The sequence below is a fragment of the Myodes glareolus genome, chromosome 5 (assembly GCF_982192425.1).
Source record: "Myodes glareolus chromosome 5, mMyoGla1.1, whole genome shotgun sequence".
Lineage (NCBI taxonomy): Eukaryota > Metazoa > Chordata > Mammalia > Rodentia > Cricetidae > Myodes > Myodes glareolus.
This window is the reverse complement of record NC_142030.1, coordinates 87,656,871-87,684,407: the sequence shown is the minus strand read 5'-3', so window position 1 is coordinate 87,684,407 and position 27,537 is coordinate 87,656,871. Positions and strand designations below refer to the sequence as shown.

The window sequence follows — 27,537 nt, the reverse complement described above, 5'->3', positions numbered from 1 at the left end:
AAAATACATGATACAAACAGAACATATTTACGATGTATACAGTTGACGAAAGATTGGTATAAATAATATGTGTGTAAGTTGTAAATGTTGAGATGAAGAACTATGGATGAAAAAATTATTTATAAAAGTTCAACCTTACCAGTAATTAGGGAATTCATATTAAAATAATGTGATAGTTACTTATTTTTGGTAGGCTATCAAAAGGAATGTGAGAGTAATAGAGACTGGCGCAACCACTTTGGGAATATTGCAGAACCGTCTTGTGAAACTGAGCACCTCCCAGCCTGGGCGATAGTTCAGAGGGTGAAAAATCACTTGTGCCATAAATCTGACCCCTTTAAAAATCTGGGTGTAGCACTCATCTGTAATCCTAGGATCCCTACAGCGAGATGGAGACACAGGAGACCAGCTAGCTCACTAGCCAGCTAGCCTGGACCACCTAGTGTGGCAGAAACAAGAGACACCACCTCCCCAAGGTGGAGAGAGAATGGGCTTCCTAAAGCCCTCCATCTAAAAGTAACAAATACAATTTTAAAAATTAAAAGTTGAAAGTCGAACACCTCTAAATCCTTCGACCCTACAATGCATCTGAAGGGCAAATGGGCTTCTCTGTTGGAGGTAAACAACAGTATTTTTGGGTGCCTTGTTTATGATTTCCAGGGCAAAGCGTGCCTTGTGGGGCAAGGGTTTATATGATTGGAGGAGGAAGCTTTCAAGGACAAAGACACTGGCAACAGGGGCACAAGACAGTAAGCCCAGCACTTGGAAGGTGTAGGCAGGAAGATCATGTCTGACGTCAGACATAAGATTCTGTCTTAAAAGACCAAAGTAAGGGAAAAAAACAAAATTATGAACAAACATTAACTTCAAAAGTGAGTATTTATAATGAGAAAAGGCAAATTACAAGTCACCTAACTCAAGTAAGAGTTACTGCAAGTTTATAACCCTCAAAACGCAGAAAAACCATACATTTAGTGTGTTCTTATAGACAAAGGATGTAAAGTGTTTTCATATTCACATCTGCTACGGAACCGAATACATTCCTGACAGGAAATGATAGCCCATTTGTCTGGTCAGTAAAGTGAATCGTTACTAGTACACTTAGCAACTTCAGCGAATCATAGAAAAAAGTTAATAAAAACAAATATTGAAAGGCTATATGCATATATATGGTATATATTATTTTTAGAAATCTCTAAAGTGAAATGAAACATTGTCAGCCAAAATATATCTAAAGAAAAGGGCAAGCTAAATACACACACACACACACAAACACACAAAATCAGGCCAAAGCAAGCGGCAGACTTCCAGAGATACAGAAACAAATGCTTTAGCATTTAATTTACTAATGGCAACGTAAAGTAGGATTTTTGTTTTGTTAGTATGTTCACACTTAATATAATTGCTAAATTTAGTTTTTGTATGCATCAAATATTAGATCAAAATATGTTTTAAAAAACAAACAAAACCTGACTTGACACCCATTACCTCAATTTCCCTGCTTCCCTCTCCTTCCTCCCCACCCCAACAGAAGCGCAAGCGTCCTGGGACTTGTCCGGCTGTTCAAGAAGTTGGCAGCGCAAAGGCCACCACCCGCTGGAACTGGGAACAGACTTTGAGGGTTTTTATCTTTTTTCTTCCTTTTTGGTTTAGTTTTGCACAGGGCGGGGCGTAGTGCTGTGGCGGTGAATATTTGGCATATCAACTACGCCATATCACGTTGCTCGGATTCTGGAGTTATTTTCAGCCGCTGAAAGGAGAAGAGGGTTTTCTGGCCCACTCAAACTTCCCACTTTTCGAGCGTGGCGGCCCCCGCCCTTCCTGGCAGTTCTGCTTTTCCACCAGCCTACTCCCTGACGTTCACTCTTCCAAAAGGATTCCCCCGCCCTCCCCTCCGCCTGCCCGCCGCAGTCGCGTCACCGCGAGGGCGTGCCCCGTCGGAGCCCCGCCTCCTGCCGCGCGCACGCGTCGGGCCCTCAGAATCCCCCGCCGGGGACGCGGAGCTGCGCGGGCCAGTCGGCCGGAAGTTCGGCCCAGCGCCTGGAAAGGAGCGGCCCTAGCGAGAACGGACGCGGTCGGGTCCGCGCGGGTGAGCGTGCGCCGCCCTGGCAACTCGGGCCTCCGGCTCCCGCTCTTGTGCTCCGTAACCCCGGCGCGAGGCGGCAGCCGGCAGAACCGCGCCGCTCCCCGTGGTCCTCCTACGTGCGCGCGCCCGGAGCGCGGGCCCGCGGGCGGATGGGGAGGGCGGGAACGCGCCGGGTGCGGGCGTTGCCGAGAGCGGGAGGAGGGGGTTGCCGGCTCTCGGCGGCCCCACCCCTTCCTGATGGCCCTGCCAGAGTCTAGTCTAGGCGGTTTGGGGGCCATGTTTTTTGTTTTTTAATAGAAAATGGGATCTAGCGAGTTCTTAAGTTTTTTTTTTTTTGAAAAAATTATCAGTGTATTTCTTAGTCCACAAATAAGCTAAACATTCCCCACTGAATAATTTGTAAAAACATTTTTAATGGTCTCCAGAGTAAGAATACTTGGTTTCTAACACTTAGAAATCGTTTTTTGTTGTTGTTGTTGTTGTTTTCTTTTAAATAAGTATACGTAATCCTTAGGTGCCTGAGAGTCTTCATCTGTGTGTGTGTGTGTGAATATTAGTGTTTTTCTTTGGAATGTAAAACTTAGGCCCTCGTGTGCTAGCAGAGCCCTCTACCATTAAAGTACATTTCCAATCATATGTGTGTATACATGTATTTATTATGTTGATATATGTAATATAAAACATTACATGTCTGTATATATATGTGTGTGAATTTAAGGTTGCATTGGCTTACTTTCCCTGGTTGTGAAGATTAGAAAAGGCAATACCCAGAATGAGCACTCTGTTACTTAGATAAACATAATAGCCTTTTTTTCCTGTTTGGCCCATAGTTTTGATTTTTAAGATTCTAATCCAATTTAAGATTCTAATTTTCTTTTGTGAAAATGCTGTTGAAGGGATTGGCTGTAGAGTGTCTATGATGTCCGATTCTTGAAAGCACAATTGATCAGTAAACAGAAATAGGTGCTATGCACAGCAGGGTCGTGGGGGGGGGGCAGGGGAGAAGGACCGTATCCTGGACCCCAGAGGAAATTGGTAAGTGGAAGAAAAGTTTGGCATAAGTAGTGACATGATGTCTTCACTATTGCTTTGAGTAAAACTCGCCAACACATCATGAGGTACTAACTAACATGTGAACTTAACTGAGGGTAAAATATATCTCTTGGTGCAATTTCCTCAACAGACTATTGAAGAATGTTTATTCCAAGATCATTGAAAATCAAGAGGAATTCTAATGATGACCTCAAAGGCTGTGTAGGTAAGAAAAGTAAACCGGAAGCGGAAGACCTTCAGCTGGACAGCGCCGGAGCCTTTCCAGTTCATGCTTCGGCTACCAAAGAAGCTGTGGACAGGCCCGGCAGTGCCTCAAGCCCCTCACCCAGGCCCTCTGGCCAGTTGGCCGAGGCTTGTCTGGCAGGACCTGAACAGGGTGCGAAGGACAGCGATCATTCCGAAGAGCCTGTGAAGTCATTCTCCAAAAGCCAGCGCTGGCCGGAGCCTGGGGAGCCGGTGTGCGTTGTCTGTGGTCGCTATGGCGAGTACATCTGCGATAAGACTGATGAGGATGTGTGCAGCTTGGAGTGCAAAGCGAAACATCTGCTGCAGGTTAAGGGAGACGAGCAGTCGCTGAAGGCCAGCAGCCCGCAGAGAGCCGCTTCCGAGCCCGAGTCCCCACTGGGTGCCTTTTATGTCTATAGAGAGCACCCATTTATTGGGACCCTGAGAGAGGACCAGATTGAAACACTCAAACAGCAGCTGGGAATCTCGGTTCAAGGACAAGAAGTTGCCAGACCTATTATTGACTTTGAGCACTGTGGCTTCCCTGAGACTTTAAATCAGAACTTGAAGAAGTCAGGCTACGAGGTGCCAACTCCCATCCAGATGCAGATGATCCCTGTGGGGCTTCTGGGAAGAGACATTCTAGCCAGCGCAGACACCGGCTCAGGAAAGACAGCTGCTTTCCTCCTTCCCGTTATCATCCGAGCTTTATTCGAGGTAATGTACAGACCTGACGTGTATTCTCACAATCAGACGCGGTATTTACCAGGTTTCTTCATAATTAATAAATTTGCAAGCTGCATTTCAGCGTCTGTATAAGTCACCGACAAGCCTGGTGGTTTTGCTTCTGTTTCGTATGTGAGGCATAATTTCAAAGAATATTCTTTTTATTGTGTTGAACCAAAGCTCTCTTCCTGGAAGGCCTAAAAATTAATTTCCTTACTAAACATTTTTATTTTTAGCAGGTTTTCTATAAAAGAACAAAGTTTTGATCTGGAGGAAAAACCCTGCTTACCAGATGGATGAGCTGCGGTTTATGTCAGCTAAGCCGCTTGGGTTAGAGAAACTGGCATTGTATGTTATAATGCTGGTGCCCTCTTAGTTGTGACCATGCTTCATCTTTAACTAGTGCTGCTGGGCCTGGTAGCACAAGCCTGTATCCCAGCGCTGAGGCAGGAGAACTGGGTTCCCGACAGCCTAGGCTTTGTAGTAAGACCATGTCTCAAGCAAAGCAAAACAAGAAATACTAACTTCTTTGTTAGTTTGTAGTGCATAAAGCGTTCTCACGCACAGTTTCACAGGCTCTGCAGATTTGTTTTCCTAGTCCTTGCCAAGTGTCATCTGAAATGGTTTGGACCCAGAGATATTTAAGATTTGGGAGTTTTTCCAGCTTTAGAATATTTGCATAGACTTTACTGGGTGAGCATCCCTAGTTCAGAAATCCAAAGTACAAAATGTTCCAGAATCTGAAACATTTTTTTTAAAAAAAAAAATTATAATTTTATTTAAGTGTCTGGGTGCTTTCCTCTCTATGTGTCAGTGGATCACATATGTGTCCTTGCCAGAAGAGGATGTTGGCACTCCCTTAACTGGAGTTGCAGGATGTAGTGAGCTACCCTGGGAGTGCTGGGCACCAAACCTGGGTCCTCTGCAGGGCCAGCCAGTTCTCTTAACCACTGAGCCCTCCCCACTGCTCCCAGGATCTGAAACTTTGGACCGTGTCGGTGCTCCAAAGCCTTAGTATTTAAAGTGCATTTTAGTTTATGACTTCTGGGCTGAGGATGCTCAGCCTGTCCTGGGGGCTTGTGGGCTGTGCATGGGGCAAAAAGAGTGAGAAGGGCAGGCGGAGAGAAAAGAGAAGGCAGTAGAGGATGGCGCGAGGGGAGGCGCCAGGTGTCTCAGGTGAGCTCAGACATGGGTGACGAGAGAGCTGAGGGAGAGGGTGGGGTGGGGACGCCTCTCATGCAGCCATACATAGACTCAAGTTCTTTGTCCCCCTCCCCCCCAAAAAAGATGTAAAGATGTAAAAGCACGAGAGTGGAGAATCAAAATACAGTGCCAAGTTTGGGTGGGTCTTCATGTGACCGTGGGACTCCTCCTGGAAAGAGGAGACCTTTCTTGCCTTGCCCACTTTTGATTTTCAGTTGTTTATCTGTAATGTAAGAAATGAGTTCAATTTCTGATCAATTTTGGAGGAAAACTGCACAGGGTGAGCAAACGGCTCATATCAGGGACTGATGGTGTCACTGCAAAGGGCATAGTTCATAGCAGCAGGGATTCCTCGTTAGGCTTTCCAAGTTGTTTTTCTCCTCTCTGCAGGACAAAACTCCATCGGCGCTCATTCTTACACCAACGAGAGAACTGGCCATCCAGATAGAGAGGCAAGCCAAGGAACTGATGAGTGGTCTGCCACGCATGAAGACAGTGCTTCTCGTGGGGGGCTTGCCTTTACCCCCACAGCTCCATCGCTTACGCCAGCAGGTGAAGGTAAGCACCTGTTCGGGAGAAGGCCTCTGACAGTTTTGTAAGCAATAGAGGAACGTCTCTCTCTCTCTCTCTCTCTCTCTCTCTCTCTCTCTCTCTCTGTGTGTGTGTGTGTGTGTGTGTGTGTGTGTGTGTGTGTGTGTGTGCATGATTCCCCTTGAGGATGTGATTTTAGGTAGCTTTTAGGTTTTTGCCAACTAGGTCTTTTTTACCTCGAGTTAATTTTATAGCCAGCTGTAGTGATTCCTCTGTAACCCCGCCCTGGAGGTTGAAGCAGGAGAGTTTGTAGTTAGTCTGAGCAACATAGTGAGTTCTAGGCCAGCACACAGCTGCAGAGTGAGGCTTTGTCTCAAAAAAAAAAAAAATTAAATCAAAGGTTCATTTCACGTAGGAAGAGAATGGACCGCCGCTTCCTGAGTGCTCGTATACTTCATCTCGTGCAACCACGTTTGCTCTGAAGATAGTTCTGTTTATCCCATCTTACGTGATTGGGAAGCAGATCTCAGAAGGTGGGATTTAATTAAATATTCCTAGCTACTAAATAATAATTTCCCAAACTGGAACCTTAGTTTCTCTGACTCTGCTACCCTCTTCACCGTGCTGCTGTGTGGGGGCTGTTTTCTGATGGGGGAGGGATGTGATCTAGCAGCTTGGGAACTTGCTGACAGTGTCACAGAGAGCCGGCTTGGCTTTGGTGAGCTCTGGTTTTCTTGAGTTAGAATGGCTGTACATCCTTGTCGATTCAGCTTAAGGCAAGGTTAGCAAAGATTGGACTGTAGCCTAGGTGCAGACATTGTCCCGGGGTCCCCTACTGTTCTGGACATCCCAAGGGAGAAACAGTTGTCAGAGAACCCTGTGTGGAGAAGGGACAACGGGTACTTACCAACAGGTGTAAAAATGCTGCAATATTGAAAAACCTCTGTATTAATACCTGTCATGCTTTTCAGACATCTCATCAGATATGTCTGAGAGATTTAATGCATGTCAAATACACCTGTAAGACATTTTTGATTGGCAGTTAGTGGGGAATTGGGTCATTGATTTTCTTCATAAACCTCCACTATATATACAGAGAAAAGTGATATTTTGCTAGTGAAAAATCATAAGTTCAGCAGCAGTATTTGTTTATAAGGCAAACCTTTACCATATGAACACGTTATGAACCCTGCATTGGGTTAGGAGAACTTGCTGGAGTCTCATGTAAGCGTCCAATCTATTTTATTGCACAGCTTTGAACATTATGATGCATAGAAACATGTGTGCAGTTTCTCTATAGCTTTGGAGTCTGTCCTGGAACTCGCTGTGTAGACCAGGCTGGTCTTGAACTCTCCTGCCTCTGCCTCTCGAGTGCTGGGATTAAAGGCGTGCACCATCACCGCCTGGCCTTCTTTTGGCTTTCCAAGACAAGTTGTGGTGTGCTGGCTGGCCTCCAGCTTAAGTTCATCCACCCAGCCTTCTGAGTGTTGAGCTTGCTCCATCGTGCTGCCTGCAGTTCATTCTCAGAAAGAATAGTTCCTACATTGGGGGTAAACTACAGTTCGCAGTATTCAGTCATTTAGATGACTGGATGCAGTGTTTTCACGCATTTTTTAAAAAATCAACTTGAACAAAAGAAACCAGTACAATATAAGAAAGTTCTTTCTCCCAGGATTCTTGGAAGTACATTTCTGACTTAGTGTTTTGTCAGTTTTATGTATTTCAGAATGTGATTCCTATAACCAAGGACATTACTCTGCATGTCCATAATGCAATTATAGATTCAGGAAGTTAACACTGACATATTAGAATAGATCAGAAATTAACATGTCATCTACACTTTGGATCCCATTCACATTTTTATAATTCTGCCACCTACACACACACACACACACATACCCACATGCACACATGCGTGCACACACACACCATACCCTATACCTGGTCCTGTAGCGTAAGAATCCAGCTCAAGCTGATGTAATGGCAGCACCTCTAATTCTAGCACTATGGCTTTGGAGGCAAGAAGATTGAATGTTCAAGGCTAGCCTGGTCTACAGAGTAAAAGCCTGTCTCAAAAAATAAGCATTAAAAAATAAATAGGTACAGGATTGTATGATATATTTGGATGGTGTGTGTCATGGTTAATGTTGTCAACTTGACAGGATCTTGGGTCACCTGAGAGATGGGCCTTTGGGCATGCCCCTGGGGGACTGTGTTGATTACAGCGACCAGTGTGGGAAGACCCATCTTAATTGTAGGCCAGCATTCCCTGCGCAGGGGCTCCTGGACTGTATAAAATTGGAAAATCAAGCTGAGCGCTAGCACACAGTTATGGTTCTCTGCCCGCTGGTTGAGAGTGTCCTTGCCACAAGTGGATTGCACCTTTGAACTGGGACCCAGAACAAACCCTTTACCCTTACGTTGCTTTGTTAGGGTATTTTCTTATAGCGGTGGGGAAAGAAGCTGAAACAGTGTATATCTGTCCTCTTCAGTTTGCTGTGGTCTTTACATTTGGGTTTTTTTTTTCATGATTTTGACACTTCTAAGTTTTACAAGTCACTTCTTTTTGTTGTTGTTGCTCTGATTTTTCTTATTGTACTTTTAGTTTTTTATGCATATGCGTGTTTTACCTCCTTGTATGTATATGCACCGTGTGAGTACCTAGTGTGGAGGAGCTGGAGTCACACATGGTTGGGAGCCACCAGGTGGGTGCTGGGAACAGCTAGTGCTTCTAGCCATGAGCCATCCTTTCAGGTTGTTCTTTTTACATTTTTCTATGTGTATGGTGTGTATTGAGATGTATGTGCACGTGTGTGTGTGCAGGTATGTACGCCTATGCACTGATAGGGGCCAGAGGAGGACACTGGTTGTCATACTTTTTCACTTCCTGAGTCATTCCCTTGAGACAGATTCTCTTACTGAAGCTGAAATTCCATAGTGCTGGGGTTGCAGGCACATGTGCGGCCGTGTCCAACTTCTGTGGGTGCTGAGGCCTTGCACTCAGGTCCTTGTGCTTGTACAGCACGTGCTCTTGCCTGCTGAGCCAGCCCCGCCCCTCCATCTGTCTCCTGGTCTCAGACTTACAGCCGTCCTCCTGCATCTGAAGGGCTGAGGTTACAGGTGTGCTCCACCATGCCCAGCTGACGAACCACTTCAGAGTGAAATATACGTTGTTCTTTTCATTGCACCTTTTTTGGCAGCTTTTACTTTTTTTTTTTTCCTTCCTTGAGGAACTGGGGAGGAACTCCAGGTCTCATGCATGCTAGGTGTCTTAGTTAGGGTTTCTATTGCTGTGAAGAGACACCATGACCATGGCAGCTCTTATGTAAGGAAAGCCTTTAATGGGGTGGCTTGCATTTTCAGACATTCAGTCCATTATCATCAAGGTGGGACATGGCGGCATACAGGCAGACATGGTGCTGGAGAAGGAGCTGAGAGTCCTACAACTTGCAGGCAACAGGAAGTAAACTGAGACACTGGATGGTATCTTGAGTGCATATGAAACCTCAAACCGTGCCTCCACAGTGACACACTTTGACCAATGAGACCACACCTGATCTAACAAGGCCGTGCCATTTTCTTTCAGATCACCTCACTAGGGAAACACTCTACGTGCCACTACCTTGCAGAAGATTAACTTGTCTTTAAACTGTATAGTTTATTTTTTCCTTTTGTGTTTAGTAAATATTTTGAGAAAAGTTTTTTGAGATACATGATGTCTGGTATTCATTGATATGGTGTCAGGATTCCTGTTTTGTCTAAAGGTATAGTCTCATATTGTGATTTGGTTTGGCCATGATTTGAATGGTAGATGTACCTGGAGCTGGTTTTTGTGGCCTTAGGTCATCTCTCCATTATCTCTGAGCACTTACTGTCTACTTAAGGAGGTTCCTGGCTGCCTTATTTTTTCCCTGGCCAGTGCTGGGATCTTGCCTTTCTCCAAGGAGTCCTTTGTAGACACCCCCTTCAGGAACTATGTAGGTGTATTTTTGTTGTTGTTTTTGAAGTACTCACCTTCCTCCCATTGGTCCTTTGGATTCATCTTTATGTTTTATGACCTGCACAGACTTCTCCATTTATTGTATATGTATCACAATAGCATTTTTTTATTTGTTTCTTCCTGTAGATGACTATTTTCTGAGAGCAGAAACAGTATATGATTTATTCATTTTGGTGATGTAGGTGGGTCTTCTGTCTATATGTTACTTTCATTGGTCAAATAAAGAGACTGCCTTGGCCTTTGATAGGATAGTAGCTTAAATAGATGGAGTAGACAGAACAGAATGCTGGGAGAAAAAAGCAGAGTCAGCCATGAAGCTCCTCTCCGAGATGGACTCATGCTGGTAAACCACAGTCAAGTGGCTATACAGATTATTAGAAATGGGTTAAAAGAATATGTAAGAGTTAGCCAATAAGAGGTTGGAACTAATGGGCCAGGCAGTGTTTAAATGAATACAGTTTTCATGTAATTATTTTGGGTAAAGCTAACCGCGAGCCAGGAGCCGGGCAGGACGAAAAGCAGCCCGCTTTCTATTTACAGCATTGTGGTACTTTACACAGTATCTTGTATATACTAGCTACCCAGTAAAAAATAGAATGAAAGGCCAGGTGTGGTAGTGTGTACCTGTAACCCCACTACTCAGAACATGGAGGCAAGCCAGGAGTACATAGTGAGACCCTATCCCAAAAGAAAGCAACAAAGATTGAGTAAACGAATGAATATTATCTAATTTTAAATTTGCCTTTGCTCTTTTCTTCAGGTTATCATAGCAACCCCTGGACGACTTCTGGATATAATAAAACAGAACTCCGTATCGCTTTGTACCATAAAAATTGTGGTGGTGGACGAAGTAAGTAGTAATGTTTAAAACCTATTGATGAGGTTGAAGCAATGGCTCCATGGTTAGTGTGTGCTGTGTCAGCGTGAGGACCTGAGTTCAAGTCCTCAGCACTCACGTGAAGTCTGGGCATGGAGGTGTATATGTGAAACCGCAGTGCGAGGAGGGCAGACGGGGGCTCCTGGAGCTCTGGGCGCAGTGAGGGACTCTGTCTGCAAAACTAAGGTGAAGGTCTGGGAAGATGGCCGGGGGGTAAGGGCCTTTGCCAGTCAAGCCTGATAACATGAGTAAGAGCCATGTTCACTAGCAGTAATAAATAGTAACAGAGACCTCTGTCTGATGTAGGGTTAGTGAAGATCTTTTCCCATTCTGTAGGCTGTTGTTTTGCCTTGTTGACCATGTCTTTTGCTTTACAGAAGCTTTTCAGTTTCAGGAGGTCCCATTTATTAATTGTTTCTCTCAGTGTCTGTGCTGCTGGGGTTATAGTTAGGAAGTGGTTCCCTGTGCCAATGTGTTCAAGTATACTTTCCACTTTCTCTTCTATAAGGTTCAGTGTGGCTGGCTTTATGTTGAGGTCTTTGATCCATTTGAACTTGAGTTTTGTGCAAGGTGATAGATATGGATCTATTTTAACTCTTCTACATGTTGATATCCAGTTAAGCCAGCACCACTTGTTAAATCTGCTTTCTTTTTTCCTTTTTATAGTTTTTGCTTCTTTATCAAAGATCAGGTGTTCGAAGGTGTGTAGATTGATATCTGGGTCCTCTATTCGGTTCCATTGGTCCTCCTGTTTGTTCTTATGCCAATACCAGGCTGTTTTTCAGTACTGTAGCTCTGTAGTAGAGTTTAAAGTCAGGGATTGTGATGCCTCCAGAAGTTCTTTTATTGTGCAGGATTGTTTTGGTTATCCTGGGATTTTTGCTTTTCCAAATGAAGTTGAGTACCATTCTTTTGAGGTCTTTGAAGAATTTTGCTGGGATTTTGATCGGCATTGTGTTGAATCTGTAGATTGCTTTTGGTAAGTTTACCATTTTTACTATGTTAATTCTGCCTACCCAAGAGCATAGGAGATATTTACACTTTCTGGTGTCTTCTTCAATTTCTTTCTTCAAAGATTTAAAGTTCTTTTTATACAAGTCTTCCACTTGTTTGGTTAGAGTTACTCCGAGATATTTTATGCTATTTGTGGCTATAGTGAAGGGTATTGATTCTCTGACTTCTTCTCCAGCCCTGTTATCATCTGTGTACAAGAGGGCTACTGATTTTTTTTTTGAGTTGATCTTGTATCCTCCAAAGCAGTTCCTTTATTAACCAATGAAATCAACACGTAGACAGAAGGACGTCCTACATCACTCATGCAATCCTAGAACTGGGTTGGTGGAGATAGGCAGAGCCCTGTCTCAGGAGCCAGCCATTCTACCCTGCTTGACAAGCTTCAGGCCACTGGGAGGCTCAAAAAACAAGGTGAAGAGTACCTAAAGAATGGCACCAAGGTTAACCCCTGACCTTCATGCAGGCATGAATGTCTATACATATACAGGTACACCCACATGAACACCACACACATACACACACACGCATACACACATACACACACACACACACACACACACACACACAAATAAAAAAAAGGAATTAAAAAAAAGTCACACAGGCATGGGGCACATGCCTGTTAACGCAGTACTCACCTAGAGAAGGAGAGACAGGAGGATTTCAAGTATTAGACTAGCCTGAGTTATCTAGAGATACTCTGATCCAAAGTACCAAGGACTGGGGAAGGATATATGGCCCCATGATTAAGAGGACCTGCTGCTCTTATGAGGATTTGGATTTGATTCCCAGCACCTACACCATAGCTCTCAGCTGTCTGTAACTCTGTTCCATGGGACCTGACACTTTATAGTTTCTGTGGGCACCAGGCCACATGTACATCTTCATACATACAGACAAACACAATACACATAAACTAAAAATCTTTTTAAAAGGATTGTAAAGTGCTTGCCTAGCATTTGCAAGGTATTGGATTCTATCTGTCCCACCATTGAAAAAATGTATTAGAAGAAGAGGAAAACGATTGGATATGATGGATTTCCACAGAACAGGTAAAGGTTGAATTTGTCTTGAATACCATGAACTAGTGGGGGAGACTACAATAAAATAAATACTGCATTATGTAAATGATGTGCTAATTGTCTAGGGCAATTAAGGTCTTGAGTAGAATTAAGAGAGTAAATGCTTTGGCACTATTAATAGTAATGGAGCCAAGTGGTAGGTGTGCACACCTTTAATCCCAGCACTCAGAAGGCAGAGGCAGGCGGATCTCTGTGAGTTTGAGGACAGCCTGGTCTACGAAGTGAGTTCCAGGACAGGCTCCAAAGCTACAGAGAAATCCTGTCTCGAAAATCCAATAATACGTGTGTGTGTGTGTCTGTGTGTGTGTGTGTCTGTGTGTGTGTCTGTGTGTGTGTCTGTGTCTGTGTACATATACATATATATAGTAATCCAATATATACATGTGTGTATGTGTGTACATATACATATATATAGTAATGGTCTGTCTTTGAGGAGTGGAAGGGGGTGGGGTAGGGAGAAGGTGGAGGAAATGGGAGGATTGGGAGGATGAAAAGGAGGAGGAACTGGAATTGGTATGTAAAATTAAAATTAAAAAAAGTTGTTTTAAAAAAAATTAAAAATAGTAATGGGATTTGGACTGCTCCTCAGAAGATTTAAAAACCAGAGGACAGATGAGATATTCTCATAACGAGATAAGCAGCACTGTCAGAAAGCCCAAGTGTCTTGTGGAGGGAGGAGGGAGATCAACCCTTCCTGAGAAATAATAGGAAGTAGAGTGGGGCAGTTCGGGTGGAGTCAAATTATAGAGGGCCCTGAAAGGGAGGCAGAAGCTTCTGGATTTGATGTGGGAGACAATGAGGCTCTCTAAATTACGAGTTGGGTGTAGCTTGGTAAAAGTGGTGGTTTAGGGAAGCCATTCCCTACTCAGTACAAGAGAAGTTAAAGAAGAAGGACTCAGAGACTGAGCCATCAACAAACCAGCCAAGGTATGAAGGGGTCAAGGGCAGGGTGGAGGCCCTGGGACCAAAGGGTTAAGTCTGAGAGTCGCCATGTAAAGTCATCATTTATGAGCCTTCTGAAGACTTCATGTGGGGAAGGAAGGAGGCAGCTGGAGAGGTGACTCCATAAATTATAGTGTGCTTTTAATTTTAGCACAGGGTAAGTGAATAAATGCTGGGTCCTGGTTACACTCTCTGAGTTTGCCCTTCCTCTCACCAGTAGACGAAGGGAAATGTTTCTCCACGCAGAAAGCGTGTATTGGAGTCTATGTGCTGTCTTGTTTCTTCAAGAGAAGACTGGAGGGAAGTAGTGAGCAGCTGAGTCAGCACAGTAGCCTGGGACAGAAGCTGAGAGCCAGCCATGCCTCTCAAGGAGGGAGGGCAAGGACTCAGGTCGTTTCCTGCCGTTTGAAACCTCTGCTCAATGTCACCATCCTGTCTCTTGTCAGATCTTCCCTTTGGCCTAGAAGTCTCCACTACCCCGATCCTGCTCCTTCCTCACTGCTTCAGAATGAGAGACTCTGAAACTCCCCTGTCTCTCAAGAGGAGGGTTGAGGCCTTCTTCCTTCACTCTGTTGGACTATGCACAGACTGTACTGTTTCACTTACACGGTGTTGCAGTGGATAAGCATTGGCCTGTCCAACTTGGCCTAGTGATAAAAATCACCTGGGGTTCAGATAGTATGTGCTGGCTTGTGACCCCAGCACTTAGTAGGCAGATGCTAGAGGGTGGGTTCAAAGCCAGTCTGAGGGCACTGGAGAGATGGCTCAGTAATTAAGAGCACTTGCTACTCTTACAGAGGACCAGAGTTCAGTTCCCAGCACTCACCTGGTGGCTCTAATCCTAGGTCCAGGGGATCCAACACCCTTTTCTGACCTCTACAAGTCTAGGCACGTGCATGGAGCACAGATTGCCTGCCAGAAAAATGTCAAACATATAAAATTAGTGAATCCAAAGTCAGCCTGGGCTACCAGGAAACCATATCTCCAAATAAAAGGAAGTGACAAACATTCAAAAACAGAACTGCGTGGCGTGCCAGTGAATGCAATCTAGACTGTCTTTTTCACTGGGACAGTGATTCAGCAGCCCAGGGATCTTGAAAAACTCATCCCACGTAATTCCTGGATTTTAAGAGGTTTGGGACACTGGCATGTGGCCTTTTACAAAATTAGGTCTTATTTAGTACTTAGAATTAAGGATGTCGGGGCTGGAGAGATGGCTCAGAGGTTAAGAGCACTGATTTTACTTCCAGAGGTCCTGAGTTCAATTCCCAGCAACCACATGGTGGCTCACAACCATCTGTAATGAGATCTGGTGCCCTCTTCTGAAGTATAGGCACATATGCAGCCATAACACTATACATAATAAATAAATAAATCTTTAAAAAAAGAATTAAGGATGTCCCTATATCTATGAAAAGTATTCTTTGGGGGCTTTCATCATGCCGGATACTGTTGGTTAGTGGATGTATGGAAAGGAATGCTGATGAGCTCTGCCCCATGGAGCTGTGGCGAGTGTACCAGTCCATGGCAATATGGCAGGGACATATTTTCTTAGGTTGGTAACCAGAGGCTCTCTGGGAAGGTGATGTGTAATATAGAGATTTGATGGAGACACTTCTGGAGGGAAGAAAGAAGACAGCCAGTGCACATCAGTGGGCAGCCAGTGCACATCCATGGACAACCCTGTGGTAGGGAAGGCTTCAATGTGAATTGAGAAATACCAACATTAGGACCATAGTCAACATTTAAGCCATAGCTATCTCAACATTATTTTTTTAATAAAATAATTTTATTATATAGGACATATCCATAGCTAGAAGGTAATAAAAATTTGAAAAGCAAAAAGTGAACCCTGATAGGCATGGTGGCTCTTGCCTATAAACCCAACACTTGGGAAGCTATCTCAGAAAGATCATGAATTCAAAGCCAGCCCAGCCCACCTACCAAGACTCCATTTCCAAAGTCCAAGGCTGACAGATGCGCTTTAGTAGTGGGACACTAGCACACACAGACCTGGGTTAGATTCTCACCGCAGGAAGCCACACAGCAGTTCTCTAGGCTTCTCCATAGTAGCAGTTTAGTTTTCAGGGTTTCGCTCTGTAGTTCATTCTGACCCTGAACTCAGTCCTCTTGCCTTGGCCTCCTGAGTGGTTGGATTACAGTGTAAACCATTCCCCCAGATTAATTAATTTCTTGACTATGTAATATAAATAGTATTGTGTTGTACAGTGTTCATTTCTTTTCTCCATGCGATCATTCATTGTCTAGTAAAGAGCTTTCTGTTTGTTTTCATAATGACACAGTGTTATGTGTTGCCTTAATTTAACAAGTGCCTTATGGATAAGAATGTCTCTTTAGTAGCTATTATTAATAATAATAATCCATATCATTAAGTTATATAGTTTATAATTTTGCATAAACATTTCCCTGTTGGTCTTTTGGCACTGTAATTTTGCATTTTTTCTGTGTTTTTTTTTTATTATTTTTTTCTGTTCCTAATTATTCAGTCTTATCATGAGTGGTTCTGGGTTGCAGTGCTGAATAAGCTGAGTTTAGAATGCCTTCCTCTTAGGCCGACACCATGTTAAAGATGGGCTTTCAACAGCAAGTGCTTGACGTTTTGGACAACACTCCTGCTGACTGTCAGACCATCTTGGTTTCTGCCACGGTCCCAGGCAGCATAGAGCAGCTTGCGGAGCAGCTTCTGCACAACCCTGTGAGGATCATCACCGGGGACAAGAACCTGCCTTGCCCCAGCGTGCGGCAGATCATCCTATGGGTGGAAGACCCAGGCAAAAAGAAGAAGCTATTTGAAATCTTAAATGTGAGTATTTAAGCAGGTAGCCATGTTTGTGGCCTGTGTTTGTGTTTCCTCAGCTGCAGAGTGATATTTAAGCTTTGGAGGAATTTTGGTGCATATAGTTAATAGTAAATCCTTCTGTGTGCATCAGAATTCTGTAAGGATCAAATTGAATTTTGCTTCTGATGTTCGTTTGAGGCAGACTTTTTCTATGTATCCCTGACTTGCCTGATACCGTGTAGCCTGGACTCACACAACCCTTCCACCTCCCTCTCCTTAGTATTGGGGTTAAAGGCATTTGCTGCCTTGCCCAGTTCAAAGTTTTGATTCTGGAAATATGTAGTGTAGATGCCTAGTTGCTGCTTTGTTAGGGTACACATTTTATTTTGTTTTGAGGTCTCACTTTACAGGCCAAGCTGGCTTGGAACTCACAATCCTCCTTCAGCTCGTGGAGTTTGTAGTTGTCAGTGTCTGTGCCATCCCTTTTGACTCCGAACCTGCTTTTCTTTTCCTTACTATAAAAAGTATTTCCTTTTGAAGATTATTTCTCATGAGTTAGGTATAGTGATTCATGCCTATAATCTCAGTATTTGGAAGGCTGGGGCAGAAGAATAATAGCCTTGTATTTGAAACTAGCTAGGGCTACAGATTGAGCTCCAGTGAGCCTAGACTACAGAATGTGATCCTTTCTCAAACACACAATACACACACACACACACACACACACACACTTCTTCAATATTTTAACTTTCAAAATTTATATATATTTTTCAAGGTATTCTTTGTATATTCTGTCCTTAAGAATCTTTGAACTAATTTGAACAAACTTGTTAGAGTGGCTAATATATGAAAATTACTTACAAATATGGTATTAAGTTAAAGACAACTTGCATTGACTAGTGAGCAGGGTTTAAAACTTGTAATGGGCCTTAGATTTTTAAAATATATTTGTGATATTAATGATGAAAAAGCGAAGTGATGAGTTTGTACATCCTTAAATGAGAACATTAGTTTTAGAAGATATGCTTTTATTTTATAAAATAATTATAATTTCCTTTTAGCAATATTTATAAACCTTTCAATAGTTAGCTCATGCTAATGATTTCAGAGTTTTCCACATGAATTATGCTCTATGAATAATTTCTTGTCTTGTTTCCTCAGGATAAGAAGCTCTTTAAGCCTCCAGTGTTGGTATTTGTGGACTGCAAACTAGGTGCAGATCTGTTGAGCGAAGCAGTTCAGAAAATCACAGGTCTAAACAGCACCTCCATGCACTCAGAGAAGTCTCAGATGGAAAGAAGAGACATACTGAAGGTTGGCTCATAGCACTCTGTATTCTCTGTCTTCAAAATCTGTTTTGCTGCGTTTTCAAGAGACGCCCTACTGCCAGCTGGTTGTAAGGCAGACCTCCTCAGTGACAGGAACGTGACGAAGAGGTGACTGGAGTTCAGTGTTCCTCTTGCTCAGGCCTCTGCCTGTGGGGAGCAATACGCCAGCTCTCTGGAGGGTGTGTGCTAAGTGGATAGCTAATTCACAATTCACTCTTTCGGAAATCAGGTCAGTTTGGTCTGGGACAGAGCAGAAGCTCACCTTCGGAAGAGATTCACTTGAGTGAATTAGTAAAATAAATTCCACAGAGGTTAGGGAGAGCTTAAGGTACGATCAGTTTCCAAGGGTCTTTAAGACTTCTGTTTATTGAAAGCTGTTGCAACAAAATACTGAGGTGAGCATTAAAAAAAGTCAGAATTACACAAAGCCATATGAAATAAGTTCTAGATAATGATTTAATTTTTTACTGTTTATTGTTTTTTTACCCAGGATTTCATTATGTACCACTAGCTGGCCTAGAACTTTATCTAGACCATGCTGGCCTCGAACTCAGAGATCTACTGGCCTCTGTCTCCTGAGAGCTGAAATTATAGCTATGCCTTACTACTCCTGGCTGAATAATGAACTTTTTGATTTATTGGAAAGGGATTGCTGGAAGGAGACTATGAGGTGGTGGTGAGCACGGGGGTCCTGGGCCGAGGACTGGACTTGGTCAACGTCAAGCTGGTTGTGAATTTTGATATGCCTTCAAGCATGGATGAGTATGTTCATCAGGTAAGGAGCCTCCTGTCCTGCCAGTTTGTTGATGAGTTTGATTGGATAAGGCCTTGTCAGGTCGAGCAAACACTTTTTAAAAAGCGGGACATAAAACTTTGCATAATTTTAGTCTTCAAAAAATATAAATACTTAGAGCTGGAGAGTTAACTCAGCAGCTAAGAACACTGTCTACTCTAGAAGACCCTCAGTCAGTTCTCAGAGCCTACATGGTGGCCAACAACCATCTGTAACTGTGGTCCCAGGGGAGCTGACACCCTCTTCTGACCTCCTTGGGTACCGTGCACATAGTGCACATACATACAGACAGACAAAACATTCATTCATACACACAAAATTATTTAAAAATTTTTTAAATTAAAAAATTGTGTGTGTGTGTGTGTGTGCGCGTGTGTGCACGTACATGTGTGAGTATGTGCACTTAGAAGCAGAATTTTGGTATAACATAGTTTATACCTAAACTATGATAAAAACTAGAAGTGAGAAACCTAAAATTCTGTTTATTTGTTTTAACGTTAAGGGTAGGAGAGATAGCTCAGTGGCTAAGGGTACTTGTTGCTCTTGCAGGGGACCTGGTTCACTTCCCAGCACCCCCAGAGCAGCTCACAAGCATCTGTAGCTCCAGTTCTTAGGTCCAGACACCCTCTTCTGGCTCTGCTGGCACTGGGCCTGCACATGATACGCAGCCATAAGAGGCAAAACACACATGTGCATTAATTAAATCTTTAGAAAACATTTTAGGCACCAAATTATTGCTTCATTTTTGATACTTTCTCTTTTTCCCTCCATCAAGTCCACTGGTAGCTTTTATATTTAGAAAAGAAGCCTGTTTAAAAGATTGCTTTAAGTTGCTGAGCTGGCCAGAGTAAACGTGATCCTCTAAAGTGCTTGTTTTAGGGGTCTTGTCTTCTCTTCATAGCCTTACTTGTCCTAGTCTTTCACCTGTTAAAGTTTCATTTGTTTCCTTTGCTGCCAGAAGTAACAATGGCCCCTCTTTCTGGCAGAAACAGAGCCTTCGCTTAGCGCTGTTATCTCGCTGACTGCCCTGTCTTCCTTCTGCGGCATCACTTACAGTCCCTCAAGCGCAGCCTTCCTCTGATGCTCTGGGGCTCACCTCCCAATGGCCGCATTGACTTTTCAGTGTCTACACTGCGGTGCAGCTTGAGTTTTACTGGGCTTAGTCGGGAATCAGATATCCTCCAAGAGGTAGCATTAGAACAAATGAAATGTTTCCTTCCAAATAGTTCATAATTTTAGATAGAAACATTTCTAAAATGTTACAATATTGAGATGCCTCTTTGCCTCTTAGAATATGCTAGTTATAGTCATTTAACCTTTCATGACATCCCAAGGCTGACTCTGGCTTTCCGTATTCCCCTACTACAATACAGTGGTGGCCTCTGGGCTTGGTGAATGTGTAAGGTTTCTTAACTCTGTTTAGATGACTCTAGAACTAGCTGCTTTTCCAGCTCTGTCTCTTAGATTATTTCAGTTCTTAAAGTCCATATTCATGGTAACAAGTATCACACATAACAAAAGGCATACAATGAGAAGTAAGCCTTCTTTTATGTTTTGAGACAGGATCTCTACATAGCCCTGCCTGCCGCAGACCTCACAGAGATCTGCCTGCTGCTGCCTCCTGAACTCTGGTATTAAAAGTGTGCACCATCACACCTGGCAACAAATCCTCTTTACAATTTCCTTCTATCTTTGAGTTTTGGCAGGTAATAGTTTAAAAATTATAAGCATACATACATATAAGGTACACATATTTATTACATACATGTGAATGTGACCACATCATAACTATTGTTCCATGCCTTGCTTTATTAAATATATCTCAGATGTCTTTTCTCATCAGCATACATAATAGGAACCATTTAGATGTTAATCCAGGCTCTTTAAATGTTTTCACTAACTTACTTGGCTTGTCCCATTTTGACTGCTACAAGATGATCCACTGTGTGAATGTACTATGGGTTAACAACCCCTGTATTGATTGCTGTGCTTCCAGTGATTTACTGTTAAAGAATGCTGCAGTATCACCCATGTACTTGTCTTTTTATGAGAGCTAGTATACAACGAGTTCCTCTGGCCATGGGCACAGTAGTCAAACCAGTATTTGCAGCTATGGGAGAGGCTGGATCAGAAGGATTGTTTGAACCCAGAAGTTTGTGAATAACCTGAGCAGTATAGCAAGACTCTATCTAGATTTAAAAAGAAAAAAAAATTTTTTTTTAGTAGAACTGCTAAGTCAAAGATAAGTATAATAGGAATTCCCATGTGACTAGTTTTTATTTTTAATGGTAGAAAGTTTCTGGGAAAAGTAATTTGATATTAGATAGCATCAGCTACCTTAGAGTTTGGAAAGTATTGGAGGTTGTTTTTGTTTTATGCGGGATTTTAGACCCAGGGCTACGTGCATGCTGGGCAAACACTCAACTACTAAGCCACATTCCCCATTCCTGCCCCCACCCTTTTAATTTCGAGATTGTGTCTTTCCAAGTTGATCAAGCTAACCTCAAATTTAGGGTTCTCTTGCCTCAGCCTCCCAAGTAGCTGGGATTGCAGGGGTGTGTTCCCACTCCCCGCTGCACTCTGTATCTTGTTGTAATCATCAGTACATACAGTTCTGGAACTGTCCAACCCACTCATTTAAAGAGAATCCAAACAATTAAGTGTATAAATATATCAGTACAGTTGTACAACTTAACCAGTCAAGTCTAGAAAATGTTTACCACCCTAGAATAGACTGTTTTCCAAAGTAACTTTTACATATTCTTCAACAATATGTGAGTTCCAGTTTCTCTACATCTGCCAAGTCTTGTTATTCCTTGATTGATGATTGATTGATGATTGATTGATTGAGTGACTGATTTTAAAGTCAAGATTTCATGAATTCTCGTACTCCATGCTGACCTTAAATTTCAAAGTAACTGAGGATAACCTTTTGCTAGAATTACAGACACACATTACTGCACCTTGTTTATGCCCTGCTGGGGATCTAACCCAGGGCCCCTCCTTAGCAGGCAAGCACTCTATCAGCTGAGCTACATTCTAACCCGCCTTCTTGATTATAGCCACCCTTAGCAAGGATGAAACGGTGTTTTGTTATGGCTTTGGGTTGTATTTCCCCAATAGTGAAGGTAGCTGTAGGAATATCTTTTCAATACTTGTATTTTCAATACAATATTTGTATATCTCCTTTGGTAAGGTTCGCATCCTTTGTCCAGTCTTTAAATTCGGTTATCATTATTATTAAGCCTTAAATATTTTTTGCATATTCTAGTAAACTTGCATCAAATACATGATTGTTAATACTTTCTCCTCTTTTGTGGATTGTAGCCATTTTTCATCAGTTTGTATTTTATTTGAACAATCCATATTTAAAAAAAACAATCCAGCAGTATAATTCATCAGATCAGCTAAAGCGGAAAGCTGACACACACCTCGGCGTCTGCTTCCTCGCTTTGCCAGTCTCTTCCCTAGAGGCCTTCCGCCCTTTTCACTTTTTCAGAGCTTTTTTGTCTTTAGTAACCTTAAAACTGCCTTCTATAGGAACCATCAGTTCTCTTCAATATTTTCTTTGTTTTTTAGTTTTTTATGACAGGGTCTCTCTATCCCTGGCTGACCTGGAACTGCTATGTAGGCCAGGCTAGCCTCAAGCTCACAGAGATCTGCCTGCCTCTGCCTCCTGAGTGCTGGGATCCAAAGCATGTGCCACCACACCTGGCTCACTTAAATATTTTTAAGTATAGACTTTAGATTTTACATTTAAATTGATGAACAGAAGTTGACCATGACTCTGTTTCCCCTCTTCTGAAAACTTTCTCAGAATATTTTCATTTTGTATTTAGAAACAAGTCGATTTTGTGCTCGCTATAGATTTAAGTATCTGAGTCACAAACTTGTGTCCCTTCTGTCAAACTTAGACCTCTGTAAAAATGAAATAGCTTAAATCTAACATTTCAAGGCACAAACAGTCTTGTTGTGCTGTTTCATTAAAATTAAAATAGCAAAAAAAAAATACATATGTTGTCATCAACCCTCTGTCTTGATTTCATCAATACATTAAGACATACAGTCCAGAGAACACCATTAGGATTGTAGCTCAGGGCTACTGCTCAATGCTTGGCACACCTGAGGCTGGGTTCAGTACCCAACATACACTTGTGCACTCCCACAGAAGAAAACGTGCATCTGAATGAATGTTAAGCTGTGTAAACACCTTTAATGATAGTCTTCATTTCTCTGGAAATGAAAGCGACCCGAAAGTGTCTTTTTGCTTTGTTTCAGGTAGGCAGGGTGGGGAGACTCGGGCAAGATGGAACCGCGATTACTTTCATCAATAACAACTCTAAACGACTCTTCTGGGATGTTGCCAAAAGAGTGAAGCCCACGGGATCCATTCTCCCCCCACAACTGCTCAATTCCCCTTACCTTCATGAGCAAAAGAGAAAGGAGCAACAGAAAGACAAACGGACACAGAGCAACCTGGTCACAGGGGCTAACCTCATGGACATTATCAGGAAACATGAAAGGAGCAATTCACAAAAATGATCTGGTATGCCACTTCCAGCAGGTTTTACTTTGTATTATCAGTAAAATTTCTAATAACTGCTATATGATTGAGTAAATAAAAATGTACAAGGAGCAAGCTGGGTGGTGGTGGCGCAAGCCTTTAATACCAGCACTCAGGAGGCAGAGGCAGGCAGATCTCTGTGAGTTCGAGGCCAGCCTATTCTACAAGAGCTAGTTCCAGGACAGGCTCCAAAGCTACAGAGAAATCCTGTCTCGGAAAACAAAAAACAAAACAAAAAAAAAAATGTACAAGGAGCTGGGCAGTGGTCGCACATGACTTTAATCCTAATACTCAGAGGTGAAGGCTGGCAGATTTCTATGATTTCAAGGCCAGCCTGGTCTACCACGTGAGTTTTAGGACAACCAGGACTGCTAGTTTTTCTTGTGGGGATAAAAGGTTAAAAAACAAATAAAAAAAAAAAACTACAAGGGACAGAAGAATCTTTAAGATTGTTTTTAAATTTAATAAAATTTGTATAGCAATAGTGTATTTATTTCAATTCACAACTTTGTTATTAAAAATAAAATCAGAAGATAAATTGCTAAAAAAAAATGCAGTTTGTGTCCTCTGATCAGCATTCTCTGTTGTTTAAATAGGCAGTTCCCAGAGCTATTGCTGGCAGGGCAGGACCCTCCCCAGCACTGCCCCTGCCCTGCCCAGCAGCACCAGAAACACAGTGAGGCTTGAGTCCCCGTTGGCTGGTTAGGAAGGAAGTGAACGATCGCAACGTGACACTCCGAAGTGCCTGGAAGAGAAGGACAGGTGTCCAGTTTTGTTCCCCTTTGGCTTGGTTAGCAACTTTTAAAGCTTCTTCCCCAAATGGTTCTACCAACAGGAGATCAAGCAGTCGAATGTAGGAACCTCTGGGGCCATTGACTCTCTTTTCATTAAAAACCAGTAGCATTTGTTGGGGAGATTTAGGAGCAGTCATACAGACGTTGAGGTGGAACTTTTGAGATAGAACATCTTCCCTGAGCTGTCACCAACGAGTGCCGGATCCAGTGTGCATCCCTTGGACACTGTGTCTGTGTGCATATGTCTATACGCGTAACTTCAGGGGAGCCTGGGAAGCCAAGGATTCAGTGTCCCAAGTGCTACCTACAGCAGGGATGCTGCAAGAGTGAGCTAAGTGCTGATAATTTCTGGGCAGCAGGACAGCTGAGTCATGTTTGCTTGTTTGTTTTAAACTAGATTCAAAGTTGTTTTAAGGAAAATTGGGGTAGCCAAAAAAGTAAGATGACTTTCTGAATCACCCCTTCTGGGAGAGTCAGGTGTAGTAAGTAGCTCATTCATGCCTGTAATCCCAGGAATTAGCAGTCTGAGGCAGGAGGATCCCTGCCAGTTTAAGGCCAGCTTGGCCTACAAAGTGAAACCATTTTTTAAAAATCAAACAAAGCAACAGCAAATGAACAAACAATACCACAAGTAGTAAGGTGACTTCACTGGTGATTTAAACTCAGTTGCTTCTGTCCCACTGCTGTGTTCCAGGGGCTTTTCAGCTGATTGTTGGTCTCCTTAGGACCCCGCTGGAAGCTTAATACTTCATTGTGTTGAGTGAAGTATTAAGGTGAGAGGTGAGAGGTGCAGTGGAGGAGGAAAAGAGCTCACATCCCACATGAGGACTGAATTCAGTGCCTGAGTCCCTGGGGGGGGAGCCCACTGTTGGTGCATCCCCTGTCCTGAGTCCCTGGGGGAGGGGGGGCACTGTTGGTGCAGTTTCCCTGCTGGTCCTTCTCACAGTGAGACCTTGAAGCTCTTCCTGCTCCAAATCTCAGATCTTGGCTTCTGCTTCCCATTTTTTCATAGCTTCCTCTCCTTTTTTACTCATTGTCTTTAGGCGTGGCAGTGCTATGGTTCTTCTTATATAGACCAGAACATGAAACTTTACAAAGGAAGCTGGTCAGAGCGTTGCTAGTATTTGTTTAGTTAAGTTGTTCTGTGACAGTTTCACGCATACACACACGCAGTGCTTTCTGGGTACTCTCACCCTCACCCCCTCCCCACCGGTCTCCTTCCCACAGTCTCAACTTTAGTTTTGTTTGTGGCCCGCTGAGTTTACCCAGGCCATCTGTGGGGTCGTGGGTTGGAAACTACCCGCCGGAGCTTGGTGAGCTCAGCATTGGGACACAGCTCAAGACGATGCCCCCCCCTCCAGAATCCATCAGTAGCCAGGGCAGGGTAGGGCAGGTATTTTTAGTTACCCTCTACTGTCATTACTCCATGCAAGAAAGAACATGCCAAGCAAAACAAGAAGGAAGAGTGCGCGTACAGGGACGGATCGTGCTCAGAAATGGCAAGAAGGAACTACACTATAAATATTTCAATAGTTTAGTAGAAATTATTGTATGGTTCAAAATACGAATTAGCTGAAATAACTAACATATATGCAGCCATTTCTTTTCCAGTAATTATACAACAAAGGTGCAGAACCGATTCTTTGGTTGTTTTATTGCAGAGTGGAAGCAAACAACTTTTCCGTTGTAAACAGCTTAGCTGTAAGTGGCTTTTAGACGGTGAATTACTCAGGAGCCACTTTATCAGATGCTGTAGATCATTCTTCTCGTGCTCCTGAAGCCAAGCGCATTCCCTAAATCAGAAAGATGAAGGGCCTTTCTAATCTGTGGCTTCAGGTCACCTTATAGAAAACAGTGCCACATCTTTTACCTACAACCCACACTACGTCATAAGTTAGGCTCAACTTACTAACTCATGTTCCAAAGAGGCCTCACTGTTTCTGGTGGGGGGCAAACACTGCCGGGGAGGGGGGGGGGCTCTGCTCTGGGTTCCTATTAGCACATTTCCCCCCCCCCCCCCTTTCTATTTTCCATAGACTACACAAAATTTCCTCCTTCAACGTAGGTATAGTGCCAGGGGTAACAAGTCACACGAGGTGACTTTCCTGGCACCCTGAAGTAAACCGACTCCACACAGATAGCTCTCTTTTGTTGTCTCCCAGCCTTACTTACAGTGACCCCAGAGGCCCAGGGTCACAGTGTGAAAACCAGCCAATGATAATTAAGTAAACACACTTCTCTAGTTCAGTTGTTGGTGCCAGGAGTCATTTTATAATATGCAGTATTAGTGGCATTTTTGGACCAGATCAAAAATAAGATGTGAGACAAAAACAGCCTTTAAAATGAATTTGAATTTATGACGATTTCACCTGTCTTTATTTTTCTCTTTGCGCCTTAGAGAAAGAAACTTAGTAACAACTGCTTGTGAATAATTAGCTTCCAATTATAGAACTTCACCAATTTTTTCAACTAGCGTAAATTAATTACTATCCCAATCTTGACCTTTCCTCATCTGTAAAATGAGGTTTGCTTTATGATTCTCAGAAGTCTTTTCGAATCTCCTTTTTCTATGATTCATGCTTTCCTTCCTATTCCATATTTCAAACTTGCTTCAGAGTTCTTGGAGTATAAAATAGAGATGAAACAGACTGACCAAGAAGGGCTCCTCACCAGTGCTAGGTGATGGGTATAGAGAAGGCCATTGATTTGGGGTTCATTCACCATGTTTGGGTGTCCCTTGACTGCCGGGGTTCAGATTGTTTGATTTTGGATATTTACACATATGCAATGCTATCTTGAGGGTGGAGCCGAAGTTGAGACACCAACTCCTTTATGTTTTCATGCATGTCTTACCCGACTTGATCTTGTATATCTTTAGAGTACTTGTATTTTGACTGAGATTCATCACAGGAGGACAAGTACAGAATTTTCCATTTATGGCATCATGTCAACTTAAAGTTCCGAAGTGTTTCAGATGAAGATGTTCATGCTGTCCATACTGTTTCCAACCCCATCCTTCTACCTGCGCCCTGACTAAATCTTCAACTTACCACCTTAACCTTGGGGCTCACCTCCAGCATGTCTGAAGCCACATTTACCATCTTCCTTCCTTGGAGTCTGATTCTCCTCCTGACTTCCATGTTGCTGGAAGTGCCACCACTCCCTGGGACATGCTCAAACCATGACGTCATCACGGACTCACCTTCCCTCTGATCTCCACATCAGTTTAGTCACCTAGTCCTGTCTGGTTTGCTTTCAGAATGGCCACACTGTCACATTGCCACTGAAGCCCTGGACCCCACTGCCTCCCAACTGAACGATTCTAGTAGTGTTCGAATTGACCGCTCTGCTTCTCCATGTCTTTCCAACCAGAGCAGCACAGTGTGTTCAGAGGGTGACTGAACGCCTTCTCTGGTGTCTCCTTGCTCAGAAGGCTTCAGCCGCTCCCTGCTGACAGGAGTCTGCGCTCCTCTGGCTGCTGTCCGAGTCCACCCTCCAGCTTTCTGCCCACTGTTCCCCAGC

At 43.2% G+C, this 27,537-nt stretch overlaps 1 protein-coding gene across 3 annotated transcripts; it reads left to right on the top strand.

The window, feature by feature from the left end:
* The first annotated feature begins 1,933 nt into the window (after positions 1-1,933).
* On the top strand, positions 1,934-27,034 carry Ddx59 (DEAD-box helicase 59). Of its 3 annotated transcripts, none has more exons than XM_085688176.2 (9): positions 1,934-2,089; positions 3,270-4,081; positions 5,684-5,851; positions 10,585-10,674; positions 16,309-16,560; positions 17,698-17,850; positions 18,511-18,639; positions 22,936-23,203; positions 26,896-27,034. In XM_085688176.2, exons 2-8 carry the CDS (start codon positions 3,281-3,283, stop codon positions 23,197-23,199), a joined length of 1,857 nt encoding a protein of 618 aa, XP_085544302.2. In that variant the 5' UTR covers positions 1,934-2,089; positions 3,270-3,280; the 3' UTR covers positions 23,200-23,203; positions 26,896-27,034. The 3 variants fall into 3 exon arrangements, with proteins under 3 accessions (XP_085544302.2, XP_085544301.2, XP_085544300.2); XM_085688175.2 differs by lacking the exon at positions 26,896-27,034 and adding an exon at positions 23,818-25,116; XM_085688174.2 differs by lacking the exon at positions 26,896-27,034 and having other exon boundaries at positions 22,936-23,773.
* The last annotated feature ends 503 nt before the right edge of the window (positions 27,035-27,537 follow it).